This window comes from Vombatus ursinus, unplaced genomic scaffold, assembly GCF_900497805.2.
Source record: "Vombatus ursinus unplaced genomic scaffold, bare-nosed wombat genome assembly UNPS02005286.1, whole genome shotgun sequence".
Lineage (NCBI taxonomy): Eukaryota > Metazoa > Chordata > Mammalia > Diprotodontia > Vombatidae > Vombatus > Vombatus ursinus.
The window spans coordinates 8,536,635-8,562,389 of NW_020945064.1; the positions used below are offsets into that span (position 1 = coordinate 8,536,635).

The 25,755-nt window shown below is 38.9% G+C and overlaps 1 protein-coding gene across 1 annotated transcript in view; it reads left to right on the plus strand.

The window, feature by feature from the left end:
• The window catches only part of CA5A (carbonic anhydrase 5A), a 50,417-nt gene extending 25,220 nt beyond the window's left edge, over positions 1-25,197 (plus strand). The window contains exons 3-7 of the mRNA XM_027847696.1: positions 5,659-5,777; positions 10,103-10,198; positions 10,398-10,460; positions 21,549-21,704; positions 24,927-25,197. Coding sequence (XP_027703497.1) covers positions 5,659-5,777; positions 10,103-10,198; positions 10,398-10,460; positions 21,549-21,704; positions 24,927-25,049 — 557 coding nt within the window. The 3' untranslated portion in view covers positions 25,050-25,197. The remainder of the gene's footprint in view (positions 1-5,658; positions 5,778-10,102; positions 10,199-10,397; positions 10,461-21,548; positions 21,705-24,926) is intronic.
• Positions 25,198-25,755: the final 558 nt, after the last annotated feature.

A 25,755-nucleotide genomic window follows, 5' to 3' on the forward strand; every position in this document is an offset into this window, starting at 1 on the left:
AAAGGCCGCACCCAAAGACCACCAAGGGCCACATGTGGCCCCAAAGCCTCAGGTTCCCTACTCCTAACCTGATCTTTTCCTACCCTTCAGTTTTCTTAGGCTCTACTTTCTTTCACGTATTCTGTAATCCAGAGGCACTGGCCTGCACGCTGTTCCTCCCACATGAACCTCCACTTCTCAACTCTGAGTGTCCACCATGTAACATGGCTGCCCTCTTTGCTTGGAATACTTTGTCTCCTCATATTTCCTATGCCTATAATTTTCTCTCTGTCTCTCTCTGTCTCTCTGTATATGTGTGCATGTACATGTGCGTGTGCATGTGCATGTGTGTGTGTGTGTGTGTGTGTGTCTTCTCCCCCTCCAGGCTTTTCTGGCTTTCTTCTAATCATAGCAGAAGTCCCACTTTTTGTAAGAAGTCTTTTCCAGTCCCTCTTAATTTCTGAGATTACTCTCAATTTACCACACTCTTCTCTTTTTTACACGTAGTTGTTTGCATGTTACCTCTCCCACTAGACTGTGACCTCCTTAAGAGCAGGGACTAACTTTTGCTTTTCTTTATATGCCCAGCCCTTAGTATGGTGCTTAGCACATAGTAGGTGCTTATTCAATGTTATTTGACTCTTGATCCAGACGAGTAAGAGGTACATAGGAGAAGGAATTCATAGTGGCCTGGGAGAAGCCCGGAGAGACCTTCTTCTGATCAAATAAAAGAAAACACATTCCAGTCCTCTCAGAACATCTTTGGTCTATTTTATCAAAGAAACGAGTGGGAGAGTAGGATATAGTTGTTCTGAAGAATCATTTGAACAAGATTGAGATGCATAGTCCCTCTTTGGTTACTCTCAGATTTTGCAGAATGACAAAAAAACTGAGAATGTCAGGAACACAATTAGTGGCTGAATTATAGGTCAGAGCTGGAAGGGGTTTGGAGGATGATGATAATGGAGACCTAGAGAGGGAGAGAGACTTGCATATGAGGTTAGGAGCAGATCTCAGGTCTTAGGACTTGGAGACTTGGGCTTTGTACCACTCCCTTCTACAGTGTTCTTCTGATATAGTGCAAAGAATACTGGATTGGAGGTCAGAGCACCTAGGTTGAACTCAATTCCTGATGCTGTTTTAACAGAGGCAGTCAGGTGATACAGAGGATAGGGAGCTGGGCATGAAGTCAGAAAGACCCGAACTCAAATCTGGCCTTAGACGCTTGGTAGCTGTGTGATTCTGGGCAAGTTGCTTAAACTCTGCCTGACTCAGTTTCCTCAACTGTTAAATGGGGATATTAATAGCAGCATATCTTCCCCACAAGAATTGAGTGAGGTGGAGGGCTTAGCACAGTGCCTGGCACGTAGTACGTACTTAATAAATGCTTGTTTCCTGCCTTCTGCAGCAGCTGTGGGCAATTTCTTTTCCTCATTTGTAAGGTAATGGAGTTCAACTCCATCAAGGGTTCTTAACCTGGCCTCCATGGATCCAGGGTTTTGTGAATAGATTTCAAGGAACCCATGAACTTGGGTGGGTGAAAATCATGTTTTATTTAAACATAATTGGTTTTCTTTGTAACTTTGTGTATTTCATTTTATGCATTTAATCACATGATTCTGAGAAGGGGTCCATACGCTTTCCCAATCTGCCAAAGGTGTACAGGACACACAAAAGGTTAAGGATCCGGGAATTCGCTAATCTCTAAGGCTGTATTCAGCTCCAGATCCTTTCAGGAGCCCTATTTGCTCTGTGCTTTTTGCAATCATCCAAGATCTCTGCAGTGGTCCTCTAATATTCCAAACTTGCAGATGGTTTGATTTAAAAACAAAAAACCACCTTCTTTCAAGATTGGTTTTTTGCCCCCTGCCCTGGGAGTGGAGGGATGACAGATAGATGTTGGGATTAGCAGACACTCAGAGTTCCATTATAAACTCCTTGAGAGCAGAAGCCATGTCTTAGATTCCTCTTGCACCCCCAAAGGGTTATGCTGGTGGTCTAAAATTTAATAACAATTTGTGCTTACATAGCATCTTAAGGGAAAAGGTTCTTTTTTCAGAATGGGGTGAGGAGTACAGATATTATTGTCCCTTTGAACAGATGAGGAGATTGACCCTCAGGGGAAATGTCTTGCTCAAGTCAGTGGCATGGCCAGGATTTGAACCCTGGCTGGGTTTTTTCTCTTTGCTGCTTCTTCAAGGAATTTGCAACTTCATTAGATTAGAACATCCGAAACTTCAACAACTTTTATTTTGAAACTGAGAACAACTTTGCTTGTCAGAAAGGCTACTAATCTTAATAATGCTAAAAGAATGGGAACAGAAATATCTTATTCTCAGCTTTAGAACTAACTGTTCTACTAACTGTTTCAAACCTTTCCTAGCTTAGATTCTGCCTTGAAAACCATGTGTTTGCTCAATATTTATTCAGCAAACATGACTTGAAGCCAGAATGAGGCAGTGAAGGGACCTGAGTTCAAATCCTGACTCTCTCAATTATTATCTGTGTGACCTATGGCAAATCATTTTACTTCTCCTTTCCTATTCTATTACCCTTTGATCCTGTGGACCATTATGAATCAATGCAAAGAGAAGGGACCAGAGCCAGGCGAAAAAATAAGATAGTACTTGTAAAGCATTTAGGACAGTGCCTGGCCCATAGTAGGCACTTAACACATGCTTGTTGTAGCTTTCCTTTTCTTTTCTTCCTTCCTTCTCTCCTTCCTTCCTTCCTTTCTTTTTACCTTCCTTCCCTCCTTCATTCCTTCCCTTCTTCTTCCCTCTCTCCCTTTATTCCTTCATCCCTTCCCTCCTCCCTCCCTTTCTTCCTCTCTCCATTCCTTCCTCCCTTTCTTTTTTCCTTCCTTCCTCCCTTCTTCTCTTCCTCCTTCCCTTCCTTCCATTCTTTCTTCATCACAATTACAGTAATGTAAGAGAAAAGGAAGCCAGACTTTGAGTGAATGTAATGACCAGTCTTTCACCTAGAGAAAAGATGACAAATGCACCTCCCTCCTTTTAGCAGAGGCTATGATCCCTCCACTGACGTACTCGGTTGGTTTTGTCCAGTGGTTTTTCTTGTTATAAGGGGGGATGTTCTTTCACTGGGGACAGAGGGGAAGTCTGTAAGGAAATGATTGTGATGTAAAATAAGAAGGCAATATTTTAAGTTATTTTTGTAAAGGGGACATATTAGAGTTTCTTATAGGTCATTTTCTCTTTCTGGAAAAGGAAGAATCAAGATTCCGTGGGTCCTTCAGGGTAAGGCCAAAAGAAAGGAAGGATTGTGTTACCCAGCCCCACGCCCACCACTCTACCACCGGAGGCTGCTCTTCTCCAGGTCAAGTTTGTGGCCATCTTTTCGGGACGCTTTGTTCCAGAGAAGTTTTGCATAATTCCCAGGATGCTCATTTAATCACAGAGCTCATGGAAACCCAAGCAATCTTTCATTGGCTTCCTTGCTTCCCAGCTGGGTAAAACTCTCCTCAATTTGGAGTGTGAGGACCTGAGCTATAATTGATACCTGAGCTACAGACGATACTCCCTCACTGTCCCTAGTGAGGAAACATCTCCCTTACACCAAGGAAAGCCGTTCAGCAAAACCAACAAGGTATGTTAGTGAAGGGACTGCAGCTTCTGCCAAAAGGTGAGAGGTACATTTGTCATCTTCTTTGGGGACAAAACTGGTCATTGTATTCACTCAGAGTTCAGTTTCCCTTTCTGTGACATTATTATGGTTCAAGAACTGGGTGACTTTTAGCAAATTACTTGACCCTTTTGAGCAGTTTCTTCATCAAAAAGATGGGGGAGGCAGTAAAGACGTTTGAATTTTCTCCCCCACAGGGTAGGAATGTGTGTGAAGAAAGCTTCGTAACCCGTTATCTAAATGTGAATCATTATTCTATTCCAATAAACATTTATTAAGTGCCTACTACATACACAGTATTTTTAGGTTCTGGGGTCATGAAAATATAAAAACGGCGGGGTCTAGTCTTTTAGTCTTATGGGCAGCTAGATAGCACAGTAAATAAAGTGCTGGGCTTGGAGTCTGGAAGACATGAGTTCCAGTCTGGCCTCAGACACTTACTAGCCGTGGGACCCTGGGCAAGTCACTTTACCCTGTTTGCCTCAGTTTCCTCATCTGTCAAATGAGATGGAGAAGGAAACAGCAAACCACTCCAATATTTTTGCCAAGAAAATTCCAAATGGGGTCATGAAGAGTAGGATATGACTGAAACGACTGAACAAACACCAAAAGCTTTCAGTCTTTAGGGAGAGTCTGACATGTTCTCAAAGAAATAGAATGCAAGTTACAGGGCAATAGGGGCAAAAGGAGAGAATTAGGAATAGAAATGACCTGAAATTGGCATTTACTATTTGGAATGTCTACTTAAGGAAAGTTAGAGCTAGAAGGTCCCTTAGATAGAGCATTTGTCGTTAGATAATTGACCGTCCTCATTTTGTGGTTGGGAAAACTGAAGTCCACAGAGGGAAAGTAGCCTGCCCATCCACCTTGTAGAGAGGGCAGACCTGGGAAGAGAACCCAGAACTCCTAACTCCCAGGCCAGTGCCTGCTGTGCTATGATACCTCTCCAGGAATAGATGTCAAAATAGAATGTTTTTCATTGATGTGTGTACAAAGACTGGAAGGAACCGGCTCATGCTTTTATTTTTATAGTCACATTAATCAGATTATTTTATTCTGTCTCGGCGAGGTTTGTTTGCTTTCCTTGACGTGTACGCTGAATGATCAGAACTGATTTTCCTTGTTGATTCTGTGAGAATCTCTGTGGACCATCAGCTTTGGAATGTGATTTTTTGCATCTGAATTACATAAGTGGAAGTCTCAGGGACCCACAACAGCCTTGAAGAATAGCAAGACATGAGACTATCAAGGCAGGTTTGGGTCAAATTATAGAGAGTCTTAAAGGCATGACCTAGGAGTTTAAACGGATAGGATGGAGATCTGGAAGGGCCTTTAGAAATCATTTAGTCCTTTTTTTTAATAGATGAGAAAACTGAAGTCACAGAATTTCAGAGCCAATTTTCAGTAGTTCTAATTATTAGAAAGTTTTTCCTGGTATCAAGGCTCAGTTGACCTTTGTGACTTTCACTCATGGCTCCTGGTTTAGCTAAGAAGGGAAAGTTTAATAATCTTTCTTCCTTGTGACCACTTTTCAAGTCCTTGACAAGGTTATCACTTTAATTCTCCAGCCCACCTCCTTGGCCCTCCTCCCAAGCTAAAAACCCCCATTGTCTTCAATCAATCCTCAGAAAACATGGACTTGGGCCCTTGACCATTGTTTTGCATGTTCTCAGCTTACTAATGCCCTTTCTCAAATGTGGGGCTCAGAATTGAACCCCAAACTCCCCATGTGGTCTGCCCAAAGGCAAGAACAGCAGGATTATTCCCTCCATGTCCAGAAAAGGAAAGGAAATTACCTGAGATGACGTAGATATGAAATAACAGGGCTAGAATTCAGAATTCTCCTTCCAGGAATTCCCACTTTCCACCCCCTCCCCCCAAGTAGAGATTCGCTTCTTCTGAGTGGTGAGTGACCCTCTGCAAAGTAGAATCTGCAGGCTGAAACATCTACAACCCAATTAGTCCAACCTCGTAGTTGGGAAAACAGGGCAATGGGGAGGCAGCTTGCTGTAAAACTTCTCTGGCTTCCTTTTCTAGGAATTAGTGGTGGACCCTTGGACAATCACTACAGACTCAAACAGTTCCACTTCCACTGGGGAGAAATGAACGACTGGGGTTCAGAGCACACAGTGGACAACCAAGTTTACCCAGCTGAGGTTTGCACATGTGACCATGGCTTTATTTAAAGGATTTAAGGATGCCTCTCTCACCGACAGACAACCTCGGGCCCAGAGAACTTTAAAAACACGAATATTTGAGAAAAATCATACTGGGAAGAGTAAAGGTAGCAGGAGAAGTAGCAGGTATCAAAAGCAGAGCATCATTTGATTTCAGATATGGCAGAGGGTTTATGAACATAAAAGGAACAGCTAGGTGGTACAGTGGATAGAGTACTGGGCTTGGAGTCAGAAAGACCTGAGTTTAAATCCATCCTCAGACACTTACTGGCTGTGTGACCTTGGGAAAGTCACTTAACCCTGTTTGCCTCAACTTCCTCATCTGTCAAATGAGCTGGAGAAGGAAATGGCTTCAGTTTCTTTGCCAAGAAAACCCCAAATGGGGTCACAGAGAGTTAGACACAACTGAAACAATTTAACAAAAAATACTGTTACTACCTACTTCACGGGAAATGGCTTCGTAAATCTTAAATCACTATAAAAATTTGAGTTATTTATTATTCTTCTGAGGCTGATGATCTTACTATAGGGGTAGGTGTAGAAGGAATGAGAGGTCCAGATGCAAATAGATGAGAGGTATCTGGGGCAAATTTGGTTGAAGGGTAGTACTGGGTGCAGAGAACAGTCCTACCAAAGGCATGAGGGACCAGAAATCTGGGAGGGGTTACCCTGAAGTTCCAAAGAACCACAAAAATAGGCGTGGGGTGGCTGTGGGGAGAGAATATGCTTCTCCTGAATGTTGGCACCCTGGAGCAGAGTTCCCTTTGTCCCACTTAGTTACAGCTCTGCAGAGAAGTCTTTAAATCATGCTGCTAGTATAGAATGTTCTAGTTATATAACAAATTATATCTCCCAATTTGGAGGAGAAGATGAGATCACTATTCAATTTGCCCATAGTTTGTACTGTTTCTAAATAATAATAATATCTAGCATTTACATAGTGTTTTAAGGTTTTCTAAGGACTTTATAAATGCTATGTCATTTGTTCCTCACAAGCTTGAGATATAGGTACTATTATTACGCCCATTTTACAAATGAAGAAACTGAGGCTGAAAATGGTTAAGCATCTTGCCCAGGGTCACACAGCCAGCAAGTGCCCAAAGCAGAGTTTGGACTAATGTCTTCTTGATTGCAGATCTAACCCTCTATCCACTGTGCCACCTTGATTCTTTAGTTTGCACCTGTCTGCCTGCCTTTGGAGTAATAGGATGGAAGGGGTAGGGGAAGAAAGGGCCCGGCTGACTCGAGGTTTCTCCCCAGGCAGAGTTCACTGCCGACAGACAGAACCCGCCTGGTTAGCTCTCTTCCATTTCCATAGTAATTTGGAAGCTCAAGGATATATCACATGTTTATTCTCCGGAAGTTGGGTAAATAAATAGAGGCTGGGATTAAGACAATGAAATCCCCAGATGAAGGGATTCAAAAGCAGGGGAGTGAGAGTAAGGAGGGGGAGAGGAGAAGCAGGAGAAAGCAGGAAGGGAAGAGGAGCAAAAAAAGAAACATAGTATTTTAGGACTCAAAGGCCAGAAATGAAACATAGCAAAAACAGTGAGTGGCACCTAAAAAGTAGCGATAGATAAATAAATACATGGGGGGAAAGGCCACCTTTATTTACAACAAGACAATGAACATTTGTTTAGTGGCTAATCTGTGGGGAACTCCATGCCCGGCCCTGAGAGAGACGGGAAGTTCAGATAAGACATGATCAGCCTCAAAAAGTCATGTTCTTTGGGAATTTTCAGAAATTTAAAGGCATCATCTATATAACCTTGGGCAAGTCACATCCTGTCTTGTGGCTTTCGTTTCCTCATCTGAGACCAAGGGATTGGATCGTAGACACTCTAAGGTCCCATCTAGTTCAAAATCATCTACCTTTTTGTTAAAACGGAGAGGGTAGAACGTAACTTCTGCTGAGTCTTGCCATGCTAGAAAACTCAGAAAGAGACGGGAAGTCTATTATTCAAGAACCAGCCTGGGCAATTGTCGGAAAGGCCCATCATCGCGATGATTCTAGAATCACAACTCTTTTTCCTGTGACAACAACTCTCTGAGTTGTCTCTCTAATAAATTGTACAGTGTCCCATAAGTCTTAGTGCAGTTTTGGGGACAGATGGCCAGGATCATATATCCAGTATTAGAAGGGACCTCAGAGGCCTTCTGGTCCAGCAACCTCTCCCCCTCCATTTTACATATGAGAAAACTGAGGCCCAAAAAACGCGAAATGATTTTCTCAATGTTACCCAGGATTTAGCCGTTAGGTAGGATTTGAACCCAACGCATCTGACTACAGAGTCAGTGTGCTATTCCCTGTACTTCATTGCCTCCTAAGGGCTGAGATCTACATGGGTGAAAGAAGTACCAATACTGGAAAATTATTGATTATTTGAATTATTATACTGAATGTTATATTGAATTATTGAAGTTTTTGAAATGGAGTTCCTACTGTGTTAGACAATTTGAGGAGAAGGGGGAGAATATAAAGATGAATATTTATGACCCAATCCCCGCCCTCAAGGAACTTCCAGTCTAGTTGAGAAGTTTACAGCCTATTTATTTAGTATTGCCAAAACACTCCTCTTTCTCAGGCTATAGTTTCAAAGCCAGACAACCTTGTTAAGTTTTTATTCTGTCTGAAAGGGGAGCTCACAAACAAATCTGAGGAGCTTCTGAACTTTCATACTTTGAACAGTATTTCAGGAAATTTAATTTAATTGAATACATAAATATTTCAAGAGTGGGTGATTTCTTCACTTCGGCTATAGTTACTCCCTCCACCAATGCAGATTGCAATTCAGCTTTTTCTGAGTAGATGGACTACAGGTAGCCCAGACATTTGATCACCTGATAATCAACCTTTGGGGACTGACATTTAATACATTGAAGGAAAAAGAACGTATTTCCTCAGTTGGTTAACAATACGCTTGGAATTCTGCTACAATGGCCCAGAGGTGAAATTGGCCCTGTGAGGAAGGCCTTTAGCCCCTTCAGGAATTAAACCTCCGAGGTCTGAAGTCCAGGATGGATCTCTCACATATAGAGTTCAGATCTATATCTAATAATGTTATTAACATTCTACAGGTCCTTCCAACTTTGACATCTGATGACTCCATCACATCAATCAATAATGGTACAGTCTAAATAAGACATTGTCACTAGTCAGAATATTTATTAAGTGCCTACTATATGCCAGGAGGCAGCTAAGTTGTGCAATAGATAGGGTACTAGGCCTGGAATCAGGAGGACTCCTCTTCCTGAGTTCACATATGGCCTCTGACACTAACTAGCAATGTAACCCTGGGCCAGTCACTTAACTCTGTTTGCCTCAGTTTCCTCATCTGTAAAATGAGCTGGAGAAGGAAATGGTAAACTACTGCAGTATTTTTTGCCAAGAAAACCCCAAATGGGGTCATAAAGAGTTGGACACAACTGAAACAACTCAACAACATGTTCCAGGCACTATGCTAATATTTGCAAATATTATCTGATTTGGTAATTTGATCTTGCCACCCTTATGAAGCTTATAATTTAGTAGGGAGATAAGTTATCACACAATTTTATGATCAAGTCAACAAGCATTTATTAAATACCTATTATATGCCAGGCACTGTGTTAGGCACTAGAGACATTAAAAAAAAAAAAGGTGAGCAAAGCCCTTGTCCTCAAGGTGCTCACCATCTAATGGGAAGGAAACATGCAAACAACTACGGATAAACAAACTAGAGTTGGAATAAATTGTAGCTAATCACAGAGGGAAGCTGCTAACATTATGAGGAACTGGGAAAGGCTTCTTGGAGAAGGTGGGATTTTATCTGAGATCTGAAGGAAGTCAGTGAAGCCAAGCAGGCAGAGATAAGGAGGGAAGAAGTTCCAGGTATGAGAGGACAGCCAGTGGAAATGCTCCAATCTAGAGATGGAGGGACTTGGGCGAAAAACAGGAAAGAGGCCGTTGTCATTGGATTGCAGAAAATGTTGGGGGTTGGGAGAGAGAATAAGGTATAAGAAGGTTGGAAAGGAAGGAAGGGGCTACGTTATAAAGGATTTTGAAAGGCAAACCGAAGATTTTATATTTGATCCTGGAGATAATAGGGAATCAACAGAATTTATTGAATGGCCTGGAGTAGAGAGAAACTTGAGACAGAGAGACCATGGCATCCTCCTTCCAACTTCCCTCTAAATTCTACCTCAACTTCCCCAATATGGAGGTTGAAGGAAAGATCAAAGAAGGCCATAGCTTTCAAATGAAGTCAAGTCTTAATATTTGCTATGTCTCAGGAAATTTAAATTCTTTTTGAATTTCATTTCAGCTTCATTTAGTACACTGGAATTCTGCCAAATACCAAAATTACAAAGAAGCAGTAATGGGAGAAAGTGGTTTGGCTGTAATAGGAGTATTTTTGAAGGTAAACCCTCATAATATTATAGCTCTTCCACTCAGGAATTCAATGTGGGCAAAAAAATTAAACATTGATTTTTAAAAAATTAAGCGTGATGGGTATGAATTTGTCATCTTGTCTTGCTAAGCTACTCTTACCTCTCTGGTTAAAAAAAAAACACAGACAGCACTTTTAACACAAGTTTTTATGGATTTGCATCCTACAGCTGGGAGCAGAGCACAAGGAACTACAGAAGTTGGTCAATGTCTTACCAGAAATTAAGCATAAGGTAAGATGGTTATCCTGAAATCAACGTAATTTGGAAAGCAAAACTTGCTTAGCACACAGTTCATGGCACACAGGAGGTGCTTAAGAAATGCTAGTTGACCAACTTCGCTGTATTTTGGTGCCAAAGGAATGCTTTGTTATCATTTTTGTGATTTCTTGTTACCATACAAAGCATGCTATGGCAGAAAGACATCAGACTGAGAGTCAGAAGTCCAGGGTTCTATTAATAGCTAGTGATATGACCTTGGGTAAGTCACTTTACCTCTCTATGCCTCGGTTTCTACCTCCATAAATTGAAGGGGTTAGATGAGATGATCTTTAAGGCCCCTAATTCAAATCTCTTATCAAATGAGATAATATTTGTAAGGCACTTAGCACAGTACCAGATACACAGTAGGCTCTTAATAAATGCTTATTCCCTTCCTCTTTACTTCCAGAGCTGACCTTCTAGGATTTCACTGCATCAATCACTAAAGCATTCTAAATTTACTGATTTATTCACAGTATAACAGAGGCAGTTTGGTGCAGTGCAAGGAGAGTTGGTTATTTTTTGCAAAGAACTAGAAACAAAGTGGGCACCCAAGAAATGGAGTATGGTTAAACACAATCGTAGTCCATGAATGTAATGGAATATTATTGCACCATAAGAAATTATGAATATGAAGAGTTCAAAGAACTCTGGGAAGATTTTGATGAATTGATACAGAGAGAAGATAGAAGAATCAGAACAATTTGTATAATGACCCCAGTAACATAAAAGGAAAGTGTACTGCTTCAGGAGTCAGAGGACCTGGGCTCAAATCTTTTTTTTTTTTATCTTATTACATGGGTGACCCTGGACAGGTGATATCACCTCTCTGAGGCCTAAGTCTTCTCATCTGTAAAATGGAATGATTAGGCTAGATGACTGCTAAGGTCCATTTCAGCTTGAAATCTAGGACTCCATAATCCAAGAGAACCATGGCAAAGATGAGCATGTCACTCTGCTCCAATTTTAGTTGAAAAAGGGCTTTCTGATTGTTAGGTGAATATGGAATGGAAATTTCAAGAAATGTTGTTTATTTATTCAGGGTCAAACAAGAAGTGAAATGTATAAGCATCCTGAAGGATTCCTAGATGCTGTCAATAAACAGCGATATTAAGATGTGATCCCTGGGAAAACTATAAACCTTCCCTATAACAATGGTGTTGGCTACCACTGGATTAAAGCTTCGGAAAGCATGAGTTTTCCTCAGAGCCTCTGTTTGATCTGTGCATTGGACTTCCTCTTGGCCCCCTCACCCTAAAGGGAGCTTAGATCAAGTCAGTCCCACCCTCCACACACACATCTCGGCAAACTACAGAACTTTACAAGTTCAAGGTGAATCCCAGAGCCCTCATCCTTTTCTTTGCCAAACTAAACCTGGGATGTTTTCCAACAAGAAGGCCACAACACAATGCCTTTTGGTAGGAAAGAAAAGATCTGGCAGTGAAGAACCAACTTCTGCAACGTTGTTTACTCAGGGTTCCCTCTTTTTCTTCTTTGAAAATTCTGGGAAACTTTTCCCCCTGGGAAGATGACTACTACTAACCCTTTTTACCTTGGGTAAGTCACTTTGAAGCCTCATCTTCCTAATGTGTAAAATAAAGATGAGCTCTAAGGTCCCTTTCAGCTCAAAACTTTCTGGGATCAATATTCAGGGAGGCAGCATTTTCATGGAGAACTTAGAGTTCTGGTCAATGTCTAAGAGATCATTTAGCCTTGGGGTTCTTAACCTGGGGTCTACGAATGGCCAAGGGGTCCATGAATAGATTTCTAGGAGTTCATGAACTTGGATGGGAAAAAAAATCTTTATTTTCACAACCTTTGAGTTCCATTGTAATTCTATGTGTTTTATCTTATGCCTTGAAAAACATCATTCTGAAACCCATAGATCTCACCAAACTGCCTATGGTGTCCAGGATACAAAAAATGTTTAGATAACCCCCCAAACCCTCTCATCTTATAGATTGGGAGACTGAAGCTCAGAGAGGAGAACTGACTCTGACGCTACCCCCGAATTATATTGTGTGTATCTTCTCTGTACATAGTTATTTGCATGTTGTCTCCTCCATTAGACCATATGATTCTTTAAAAAAGGAACTGGTTTTTGCCTTTCTTGGTATCTCCAGTGCTTGGCACAGTGCCTGGTGCATAGTGGGCACTTAAATGCTAGTTGACTAACTGACCTAGCCTAGCTCACAACTAGTTACTGGCAGAATTGAGACTAGAATCTAGACTTCCTGACTTATTCTTTCTCTTTTCATTCAACAATAGTTCCTTACCTTTTGCCTTGATACAGTTTCCCCTCTTTTTGTGAATGGTTAATTTTAATTTTAGTTTTTAATTACCATGTAAGCAAAACTTTTTAACATCCTTCTTAAATTTTTTTTAGTTCCATATTCTCTTCCTCCATTCCTTCCATCTCCCCTCCATAGAAAGGCAAGCAATTTGATATAGATTATTCATGTACAGTCATGCAAAATATTTCCACATTAACCAAGTTGCACAAGAAAATACAGACCCTTCCCCTCAAACCCCTCTCCCAAAGAATAATAAAAAAGTTTTTTAAGAGTATAATTCAATCTGCCTTCAGACTCCATCAGTTCATCAGTTCTTTTTCTGGAGGTGGATAGAATTTTTCATCCTAAGTTCTTTGGAATTGTCTTGGATCTTTGTATTGCTGAGAAGAGCTAAGTCATTCCCAGTTGAACAGAGTAAAATATTGCTATTACTGTGTATAATGTTCTCCTAATTCTGCTCATTTCACTTTGCATCAGTTCATGTAAGTCTTCCCAGGTTTTTCTGAAACCATCCCCTCATCATTTCTTATAACACAATAGTAATCCATCACAACCAAATACCACAACTTGTTTAGCCATTCCCCAATTGATGGGCATTCATTTGATGTCCAATTCTTTGCCACCACAAAAAAGAGCTGCTACAAAGATTTTTGTGCATATAAGTCCTTTTCCTTTTTATTTGATCTCTTTGAAATACAGACTTAGTTGTGGTATTGCTGGGTCAAAGGGTATGCACAATTTTATAGCCCTTTGAGCATAATTCTAAATTACTCTCCAGAATGGTTGGATAGATCCACAACTCCACCAACAATGCATTTCCACATCCCCTCCAACATTTGTCATTTTCCTTTTCTGTCATATTTGCCACTACAATAGGTGTAAGGTGTTACCTCAGAGTTGTTTAAATTTGCATTTCTCTAAACAATAATGATTTAAAGCATTTTTCCATATGACTATTAATAGTTTTGATTCCTTTTTCTGAAAACTGCCTGTTCATATTTTTTGACCATTTATCAATTGGGAAATGACTTGTATTCTTACAAATTTGACCTAGTCCTCTATTTTTTGAGAAATGAGGCCTTTATCAGAAACACTGGCTAGAATTCCCCCCCACCCCAGTTTCCCACTTTCCTTTTAACTTTGGCTGCATTGGGTTTGTTTGTGCAAAACTTTAAAATTTGATATAATCAAAATTGCCTATTTTATATCCTATATTGCTCTCAATATCTTGTTTGGTCATAAATTCTTCCCTTAATCCATAAATCTGACAGGTAAAATATTCCATGCTCCCTCAGTTGTTTAAGATACCACTCTTTATGTCTAAATTATATACCTATTTCAACCTTATCTCAGTACACCAGTATCTCAGTGCTCATCCATACCTAGTTTCTGCCAAACTGCTTTCCAGTTTTCCCAGCTGTTTTTGTCAAATAGTGAGTTTTTGTCCCACAATCTTGGATCTCTGGGTTTGTCAAACACTGGATCAGTGTGGTCACTTACTACCATGTATTGTTTACCTAACATATTCCTCTGGCCCACCATTCTATTTCTTAACCATTACCAGATAGTTTTTTTTAAGATTGCCACTTTGCAATACAGTTTGAGATTTGGTACTGCTAAGCAACCTGTCTTCACATTTTTCCCATTGATTCTTTTGATACTCTTGACCTTCTGTCCTTCCAGATGAATTTTGTTATTATTTTTTCTAGCTCCATAAAATAATTTTGGGATAATTCAATTGGTATGGCACTGAATAAGTAAATTAAATTAGGTAAAATTGTCATTTTATTTTATTGGCTTGGCCTACCCATGAGAAATTAATATTTCTCTATTGTTTAGATCTGAGTTTATTTGTGTGAAAAGTGTTTTGTAATTGTGTTCATACAGTCCTTAGGTTTGTCTTGGCCTAACTCCCAAGTATTTTATATTATCTGTAGTTATTATACATGGAATTTCTTTACCTAGCTCTTCCTTCTAGACTTTGTAATACATAGAAAGGTTGATGATTTGTATGGGTTTTTTTATATCCTGTACCTTTGCTAAAGTTGCTAACTATTTCAACTGGTTTTTTAGGTGATTGTCTAGGATTATCTAAGTATATGATCATATTATCTGCAAAGAGTGATAGTTTTGTTTTCTTATTGTCTATTCTAATTTCTTCTTTCTATTTCTTTAATTTCTAATTATTTTTTTCTTCTCTTATTGCTATAGCTAGCTTTTCTAGAACAATATTAAATAATAGTGGTGATAATGGTCATCCTTGCTTCACCCCAATCTTATTGGAAAGGTTTCTAGCTTATCCCTGTTCTGGATAATGCTTGTTGATGGTTTTAGATAGATACTACTTATCATCTTAAGGAAAGTTCCATTTATTCCTATGCTTTCTAGTGTTTTTTTTTTTTTAATAGGAATGAGTGTTGTATTTTGTCAAAAGCTTTTTCTGCATCTATTGAGATAATCGTATTATTTTTGTTCATTTTGTTATTGATATGGTCAATTATGCTGATAGCTTTCCATATACTGAACCAGCCTTGCATTCCTGGTAAAATCCCACCATGTTACAGGGTATGATCCTTGTGATATGTTAGTGTAATCTCTTTGCAAGTATTTTATTTAAGATTTTTGCATAAATATTCTTTAGGGAAATCAGTCTATAACTTTCTCTGTTTTTTGCTCTTTCTGGCTTAGCTATCAGCACCATATTTGTGTCATAAAAGGAATTTGGTAAGATTTTTCTTTGCATATTTTTCCAAATAATTTGTGTAGTATTGGAATTAATTGTTCTCTAAATGTTTGGTAGAATCCACTCGTGAAGCCATCTGGTCCTGGGGATTTTTTCTTAGTGAGCTCATTCATGGTTTATTCAATATCTTTTTTCTAAGATAGGGCTAAGTATTCTTTTTCCTCATCTGTTAATCTGAGTACTTTATATTTATGTAAATATCCATCCATTTAACTTAGATTGTCAGATTTATTAGCATGTAATTGGGCAAAATAGCTCCCAATAATTGTTTTAATTTCATCTTAATTGGTGGTGAATCTACATTTTTCATTTTTTTATATTATTAATCTGTTTTTTTTTTCCTTTTTCTAAAAATCAAATTAACAAATGACTTATCTAATTTTTTTGGGTAAAACCAGCTCCTAGTTTTATTTGTAAGTTCAATAGTTTTTTTACTCTCAATTTTATTAATCTCTCCCTTGATTTTTTAGGATTTCCAATTTGGCATTTAATCAGAGATCTTTAATTCGTTCTTTTCCCAGTTATTTTTTTTAGTTGTACGACCGATACATTGATCTGTTCTTTATACATTTTATTGATGTGAGCATTTAAAGATACAAATTTCCCCCTAAGTATTACTTTGGCCGCTTTCCATAAATTTTGGTATGTTGTTGCATTGTTGTCATTCTCTTCAATGAAATTATTTATTGTTTCTATGGTTTGTTCTTTAGCTCCACTCATTCTTTGGGATTAGATTATTTAGTCCCGATAAATTTTAATCTGTTTTCATGGCCTTTTATTGAATTTAATTTTTATTGCATTATGGTCTGAAAAGAATGCATTTAATATTTCTGCTTTTCTGCACTTGGCTGTGAGGTTTTTTATGTTCTAATACAAGGTCAGTTTTTGTCAAGGTGCCATGTACAGCTTAGAAAAAGATGTATTCCTTTCTATTCCCATTCAATTTTCTCCAGAAGTCTATGATATCTACCTTTTAAAAATTCTATTCATCTTCTTAACTTCTTTCTTATTTATTTTAGGATCAGATTTATCTAGTTCTGAGAGGGAAAAGTTGAGGTCACCTATTAATATGGCTTTATTGTCTGTTTCATTCTGTAACTCATTCAACTTCTCTTTCAAAAATTTAGATGCTAACTGAGAGATCAAGGAATAGTTTGCCTGTCAGATTTATGGAGAACGGAAGAATTTATGACCAAGTGAGATAGAGAACATTATGAAATGCAAAATGTATAATTTTGATTATATTAAATTGAAAAGTTTTTGCACAAACAAAGCCAATGAGACTGAGATTAGGAAGGAAGCAGAAAACTGGAAAAGAATTTTTATAATCAGTGTCTCTGGTAAAGGCCTCATTTCTAAAATATAGAGAGAACTAAGTCAAATTTATAAGAATATGAGTCATTCTCAAATTGATAACTGGTCAAAGGATATGAACAGGCAGTTTTCAGAGGAAGAAATTAAGGCTCTCTATAGTCATATAAAAAAATGCTCTAAATCACTATTAATTAGAGAAATGCAAATCAAAGTGACACATCACACCTATCAGATTGGCTAACATGACAAAACAGGAAAATAATAAATGTTGGAGATGTGGGAAAATTGAAACACTAATGCATTGTTGGTAGAGTTGTGAAGTGATCCAACCATTTTGGAGAGCAATTTGGAACTGTGCCCAAAGGGCTATAAAAATGTGCATACCCTTTGACCCAACAATACCACTTCTAGGGCTATATTCCAAAGAGATCATAAAAATGGGAGAAGGACCCACATGTACAAAAATACATATAGCAGCTCTTTCTGTGGTGGCAAAGAATTGGAAATTAAGGGGATGCCCATCAATTGGGGAATGGCTGAACAAGTTGTGGTATATGGATGTAATGGAATATTATTGTGCTATAAGAAATGATGGACAGGCGGACTTCAGAAAAACCTGGAAAGATTTGTATGGACTGAAGCTGAGTGAAGTGAGCAGAACCAGGAGAACACTGTACACAGTAACAGCCACATTGTGCAATGACAAACTTTGATAGATTTAGCTCTTCTCAGCAATGCAAGAATCTAAGACATCTCCATGATGGAAAATGCTATCCACAGCCAGAGAAAGAACCATGGAGTCTGAATGCAGATCAAAGCATACTATTTGCTCTTTTTTTTCTGTTTTGTTTTGTTTCATCTTTCTTGTGGTTCCTCCTATTTGTTATAATTCTTTACAACATGACTAATGTGAAAATATGTTTAATAGGAATGTATATGTAGAGCCTATATCAGATTGCATGCCATCTTGGGGAAGGAGGAGGGGAGTGAGGTGGAGAAAATTTAAAACTCAAAAGCTTACAGAAGTTAATGTTGAAAACTAAAAATAAATAAATTAATAAAAAAGTTAAAAATAAATAAAATGTAAGTATTCCTGGGGAGAAAAAAATGTAGATGCTATACTATTTAATGCACATATGTTTAGTATTTCTATTAATTCACTGTCTGTGGTACCTTTTAGCAAAATGTAGTTTCCCTGCTTATCTTTTAAAATTAGATCTATTTTTGCTTTTTCTTTTTCTGAAATCATGATTATTACACCTACTTTTTTTTTCACTTCAGTCGAAGCATGATAGATTCTGCTTCCTTTTGCTCATTGTGTCTCTTTGTTTCAAGTATACTTCATGTAAATAAAATATTGTTGGATTCTGTTTTTTTAGTTCACTTTTTTATCAAATTCCATTTTATGGGTGAGTTTATCCCATTCACATTTACAGTTATGATTATTAACTGTGTATTTCCCTCTATCCTATTTCCCCCTGTGTATCCTTCTCTCTCTCTCTTTTTACCCTGTCCTTCCTCAAAAGTTTCTTCTGCTTCTGACCACTACCTTCCTTAATCCACCTCCCTCCCATTCTCTTATTCCCTTCCCCTTCTACTTCCCTGAAGAATAAGATAAATTTCTATACCCAACTGAATGTTCAAGTTCTTTCCTCTTTGAGCCAATTTCAATGAGAGTAAGGTTCAAGTGTTGCCCACCACTTACATCCCAATCTTGCCCTCCGTTGTAAAATCTCTGCCTTTCATACTTTTTAAAAGTAAGATAATTTCCTCCATTCTTCTTCTCCCTTCCCTCTTCTCCCAATGCATCCCTCTTCCTCACCTCTTAATTTTATTTTTTTTAATTATCCCATCATAGTCAACTCATGACAGTGCCCTATGTATATGTACAGTCTCTCTAAATGCCTAATAATGATAAAGTTCTTATGAGTTACAATTATCACCTTCCCATACAGGAATGTAAACATTTAAATCTTGTTGATTCCCTTATGATTTCTCTTTCATGTTTACTTTTTTATGTTTCTCTTGAGTATTGTATTTGAAAATCAAATTTTTGTTCAGATCTGCTCTTTTAATTAGGAGTGCTTGAAAGTCCTTGTTTGATTAAATATCCATTTTCCCCCCTGAAGAACTATACTCAGTTTTTCTGGGTAGGTTATTGGTTGTAATCCTAGCTCCCTTTCCTTCTGGAATATCATATTCCAAGCCCTCCAATCCTTAAAGGGGGAAGCTGCTAAATCTTGTGTGATCCTGACTGTGGCTCCATGATATTTGAATTGTTTCTTTTTGGATACTGGAAGTATTGTCTCCTTGACCTGTGATCTCTGAAATTTGGCTATAATATTCCTGGGCATTTTTATTTTGGTATCTTTTTTTAGAGGTGATTGGTAGATTCTTTCAATTTCTATTTTACCCTCTGGCTCTAGGATATCAAGGAAGTTTCCCTTGACACTTTCTTGAAAGATGATGTGTAGACTCTTTTTATTATTATTACTATGGCTTTCAGGTGGTCCAATAATTTTTAAATTATCTCTCCTGGATCTGTTTTCCAAGTTGGTAGTTTTTCCAATGAGATATTTCACATTTTCTTCTATTTTTTCAATTTAAAAAAATTTTTTTTATAGTTTCTTGGTGCCTCACGGAGTTATTAGCTTCCACTTGCCCAATTCTAATTTTTAAGTAATTATTTTCTTCAGTAAGCTTTTGTATCTCTTTTTCCATTTGGCTAATTCTGCTTTTTAATTAGTTCTTCTCTTCAGTGGATTTTGGTGCCTCTTTTACCATTTGGTCAATTCTGTTTTTTTTAAGGTGTTATTTTCTTCAGTATTTTTTGTGCTTCCTTTGCCAAGCTGTTGAATCTGTTTTCATAATTTTCTCACATCACTCTCATTTCTTTTCCCAGATTTTCCTCCACCTCTCTTATTTGAGTTTTTAAATTCTTTTTAAGCTCTTCCAGGAATTATTTTTGGGTCTGTGACCAATTCACATTTTTCTATGAGGCTTTGTCTGTTGCTATTTTGACTTTGTTGTCTTCTTATGAGTTTGTGTCTTGATCTTCACCATAACTCTTTATGGTCAGGTTCTTTTTTTTCGGGGAGGGGTTGTTGTTGTTGTTTGTTTGTTTGCTCATTTTTCCATTTGACTTTTAACTTTATGTTATAGTTGGGCTCAGCTTCAGGAGTGGAGGGGCCACTGTCCCAAGCTTCAGTTCTTACTTGTTACTGTTTTTAGAACTAGCTTTGGGGTCTGCAGGTTTTCAGTGTTTCCAAGTGGAGTGATCTAGAGGAAGGTGTGATCACTGCTCTCCTGGCCTGTGCTTTAGTCTTTTACCCATGAAGGGAACTTGTTCCCCTATAGCTAATGGTGGTAGCACTCCTCTTGGCCTTGAGACAGTGACCAGGTCCTACACTCTCCTGTAGCCACAATTGCTAGTGCTTCTCTCTGTCCTGAAATTGAGAGCAAGTTTCCTACTCCTTTGTGAGTGACCACATGTACTCCTTTTCACCCTGGAACCACAACTGGGGCCCCTGCTCTCCTGTGGCTACAAGTGCTATTGCTCCTTTTGGTCCTGGGACTGTGACCCAGAACTGCTCATTGGCAATACAACAGGGTACTAAACCCAGTACCAGCAAAGAGTCCCCTACAATCTCCTTCTGACCACTCCACAATCTATGGGCTGAAAATTCCCAAAGCTTCCACTGCTGCCAATACAGTCACCTCCAGGACTAGCTGCTGGGCCCACAGCATGGCCTTGCTGCCCAGTCTGCACTGCACTTCAAGCCTGACCACCACTGAGTAAGACAAACCTTTCCTGCAGACCTCCTAAGTTGTCTTGGGCTGAAAGATTGTTTGACTTGGATTTTTATTGGTTCTGCCATTCCAGAATTTGATTTGAGGCATTATTTTAGAGTTGTTTGGAGGAGAATTTGAAAGAGCTCAGTTGAGTGCTTATCTACTCTCCTATCTTGGCTCTGCCTCTCTCTTAGTGAATGTAGCAGGAACGTGTCCATGATTTTGACAGTGTTTGATATATAGGCACAGTGCCTGGTACATAGTGGGTACTACATTTGTGAATGCCTATTGATCGATTGATTGACTGTAAGCATAGACTCACAGGATCATGGACTCAGAATTAGAAGAGATTTTAGAGATGTTGTTGTACAAACCCTACATCTTTGATATGAGGAAATGGGTCCAGAGATGTCCCAGGTAGTAAGTGGCAAAGCCACAATTTAAATATATATCCTCTGAGTCTGGAGCCAATGCCTTTCCCATTTCAGCACTCTCTGGATGTACCATGCATCTTTCTCAATGAATTTGTCAAAAAAAAAAAAAGGACACTTAAAAGATTGGGTGGAGAGTGTATTTTCTTCATGCCAAGGTATTTGGCTTTGATAAGTACCCAATGGGGAGCCACTAAAGAGTTTTGAGCAGTGGAAGAACTAGGAAAACTGATTGGCACCATCTTGAATTTCTCTTTGCATCTTCAAATGAGTAATTTTAAGGTAATATAGAAGAGAGGCACACATTGAAGCATATAAGAAATAGAATTAGTAGAACATGTTGTGCATATGTTTTCTCTTACCTATTTGGTGATTACATTTCAGAGACCTAAGACATAAATTTCTATAATTTTAAGTTGCTTCCTGTAATTCTTTCTTAATTAGTGTATGAATTAAATGTATTCTATTGGTTTTATTGATCTGTTAGGATACTCATGCGGCCTTTGACAGATTTGATCCCTTGTGTCTTTTGCCCTTCTGTCAAGATTATTGGACCTATGCTGGATCTTTGACCACCCCACCACTTACAGAATCTGTCACTTGGATCATTAAGAAAAAACCAATTGAGGTTGGTCATAATCAGGTGAGTCATGTGTGTAACCAGCTTCTTAAAATTCTTGGCCTAGACTGGATTTCCTGGATGAATTTAAGAAATTCCACAATAGCTAGAAGTTATGCTTTCATATTTTAAATCAGTAAAAGATGACTGTATAAATCAAAAAGGAGGCAAGCCAATAATGTGGTGAGATGGAGAGATAAAATGTGGACAACCCAAGTTCTATGATGTTGCATACATAATGGCAAGTGGCCTTGAAGAAGGTCCTCAGCAGGTTGGCTGGACTCCTGAGTGGATTTGTAGGAGAAACTACACAAGAATTATATAAGATGAGCGATGTCAATGAGTTGTGGTTTCTGGGGGAAATGTCTCAGCCTGGGTTCCTAGAGAGCCTGGGGAGATACTCACCTGCCAGAGGGCAAGACCGGAGGTCAACTAACTGAGTAGTCAAATGAAAAAGATAATATATTAGCATGCTAAGGAAGCTTATTTGCCAGTAGAAGGTTTAACTTCCTAAGGTTCAGATTTTGTCTTATGAGGATTTTTCCAGATTGCCTAGAGTATCCAGCTAATCAGCAACATTCCATGGCATTTGAATGGATCAGTGCCATGAAGTCTATTACTATAAGAAAGAAAGACCAGAAGCTTCTATTTGGAGAGGCTCCTAAATTTGTGAAGTCCCATACATAGAGATGGCAACCCATCTAGAGCTTCCTATACTATGAGATTCTTGTCCAAGTCCTTCCATAAATGCCCTGTATTAATATATAAATGCTCCACATAATGTGTATGCCTTATATAAATATCTAAATGTCCTATATAATATATATGCCCTATATAAATGCCCCATATAATACTATTTTTAATTTTTTATATTTTTAATTTTATGCTATTAAATATGTATTTAAATATATAAATGTTTTATATAAATACACAAATTCCTGTATAAATATATAAATACCCATGAAAATCCATAAATGCCTCATATAAATCTATAAATGCCCCATAAGATCTATAAATACCCCATATAAATATCTAAATGCCCCATGTAAATGTCTAAATACCCCCATATAAATATATAAATTATATGTGCAGATATTTATATATTTATTCTCCACATAACCATGTAAGTGCTCCTTCTACTCTATCTGATGCATCCTCTGCATTGCAGTCTGGACCCAGCCAACCCAGCTCATTCTGCCCTGCCCTGAAAGTCTGTTATGTTCCTGCTCCCTGGCAAATCCCTGACTGGATTCTTTACCTTGCTCCTATCCAACCACTTTGGAATGATGACTGTTGACAGAGGTTTGAGGGAGACCTTTCATTTTGTTCTGTGCTTTGGAAAGAACAACTCAATACTCAGATCAAGGTCGGAAATCACCTTGAGAGCCCTGGCCCAGGGTCCTGATACCTATAGACTGAGATCATGACCTTTCTAGACAAGGCCTGGGTTGTGCTTGCACCAGGATTTACACTCATGGAGATAATAAGACATCTTGCTAAAAAGCAGTTTCAGTTGGTAGATCTGGGAGCCTTCATGTTAATCGATATTCAAGAGAATAAGCCTGACCATTTCGTTCACCTTCCCCAAACCACCTTCAATCAATTCCGATGGCTCCCTGTCACCTCCAGGATCAAATATAAGATCCTTTGTTGGATGTTCAAAGTTTTTCGTCACCCAGCCCCTTCCCACCTTTCCCTTCTTGTACTTTACACTTCCCCACCATGCACACAAAGATCCAATGACACTGGTCTTCTTGTGGTCACTTGCACAAGACACTCTACATCTAAACTGTGCATTCTCACTGGTGTCCCCCATGCCTGGAATGCTCTCCCTCTTCATCTCCCTCTCCTAGCCTCACTGGCTTCCTTCAAGTCCCAACTTAATAAATGCCGGTTGCCTGATGAATGAATGAATGAATGAACGCAAAAGTCCTTCAGTTGTAAACAGAGTCCTGTCACTGCCTTGTGGTTTGTTGTGGTGGTGAGCTGGAAGAGGCCTCATGAAGATTGGTAGAGGGAAGGTGGTTGTTGGAACTCTCCAGGAAGAAGCTGACTCCTTCTAGGGGTACTATCAGCCTTTAAGAGTCAAAGTTTGGTAATTAAAGTCTCCAAGTGGGATTTCTTCAACTCACTTTACATTATAACTGAAGAGGGATAGAATTTTAAGGAAGGGATTTTCCCCCCAAGAGAAAAAGGCAAATGCAGAAAAAAATGGTGGGACCAGATGCGTTTGTATTAGAGGCCATCTAGGGGCCCATGGAGGGACAGGGACATGTTTAGCTTTGAGAGGTAAGTGTGGCATAGTGGACTTGGAGTCAGGAAAATTCCAGCTTGGACCTTCAATGACTGTGTAACCATGGGCAGGTAACATCTTCTTTGGGTCTTATTTTCGCCATCTGTAAAATGAACAATAAAATACTTCCATTGTGGACCTCCCAGGGTTGCTATGGGGAAAGTGGCTGGTAAAATTGAGATGTTAATGATATTAATTGAAATATTAATGAAATCATTATTTTTATAAAAGCTCTGGGCAGCAGGAGGATAAGGGGAATGAAGATGGGGCACTGGAGGCAGGAAAGGTTCTCCAGTATGACAAAGAGGCCCCTTAAGGCCAAAGGCAAATCTGGTGTATGTTGTGATTGTCATTCAGTCATTCTGTTGTGTTTGACTTTTCTTGAACTCATGGATCATATCACGCCAATGCTCTCCATGGGGTTTTCTTGGCAAAGATACTGAAGTGGCTTGCCATTTCCTTCTCCAGTGAATTAAGGCAAACAGAGGGGAAATGACTTGTCCAGGGTCACACAGCTAATAAATGTCTGAGGCCGGATTTGAACTCAGGTCTTCCTGACTCCAGGTCTAGCACTGTTTTTCACTGAGCCATGAAGCTACCTCCACACAATGTGGTTATGCCTAGAGTTAATTCTAATTTGTTGTGGTTCCTTCTTAAACTTTTAAAACTTGAAGGTTATAAAACCCCTGGCTATCAGAGGGAAATTCTGAAACTCTTCATTACTGTAATCTATTTAATTTGGGAGTGAAGAATCTGACCTCCACACTGATAAAGTATTTTTTGAAAGCGTTACCAAAGGTGTTTCTGGATTTGTCCACAGCCAGAACTCGTGCTGTCTCTGAAGCATGGATATTCAAGTCTAGAAACCTTGGCATCCATATCCAAGCATTGTTGTTGGCTGTTGTTCTATGCAGGCCCCCTAACCCTGATGAGTTACTTGATCTTTTTTCTAGCTAGCTGAGTTTCGGAGGCTACTGTTTTCTGCCCTTGGGGAGGAAGAGAAGAAGATGGTGAACAACTTTCGCCCACTTCAACCTCTCATGAATCGTACTGTCTGGTCATCCTTCCAAGCCTAGCACTTTTGAAACACAGGACTTATCTCCAAATAGAATCCCCTTCTTACACCCCCGATCAACCCATGTCTAGCTGTCTTTAAGAAAGAGCCAGTGTGATATTTCAGCATTCCAATTTGCTAAGAAAGGCAGGATAGAAATTGATGTGACCTATGCCACAATAAACTAAGAAAAATAGATCCATTTCATCCATCCAATTCATACATTTGATCCATTCATTGGGCGACTCATTCATTCAATCATTTCAACACGTATTTATTAAGTACCTACTGCTTATAGAGCGCTATTCTAAACACTGATGGAAATCAGAGCTTGGATGACACATTCTTTGCCTTCATGGAACTCATAGTCTACTAGGACAATAAGACATAAATGCATGGATGACTGTGGTATACAATATCCCATGATAAGCTGATCTGAGAGGCACAAAACAATATAATAATCTGAAATGTGAGAAAGCTTTTTGAAAGAGGTGTTATCTGAGATGAGCTTTAAAGGATGGCTAAGGATTCAATCAATTTGGCACTCTGACATCATTTTAAGAAAAAGACTCTGAAAGTTTGTTAACACAAAAAATGCAAGAATAGTTGGGTTTGATGCGGAGAATCCTTGCTTAGCTGCTAGGAGGGACATGGTCTCTGTCTCAAACACTGAAGCCAACCATAACCCTGGCACCTCTGGGAAATCTTAGGGACAGCCTGGATTTTTA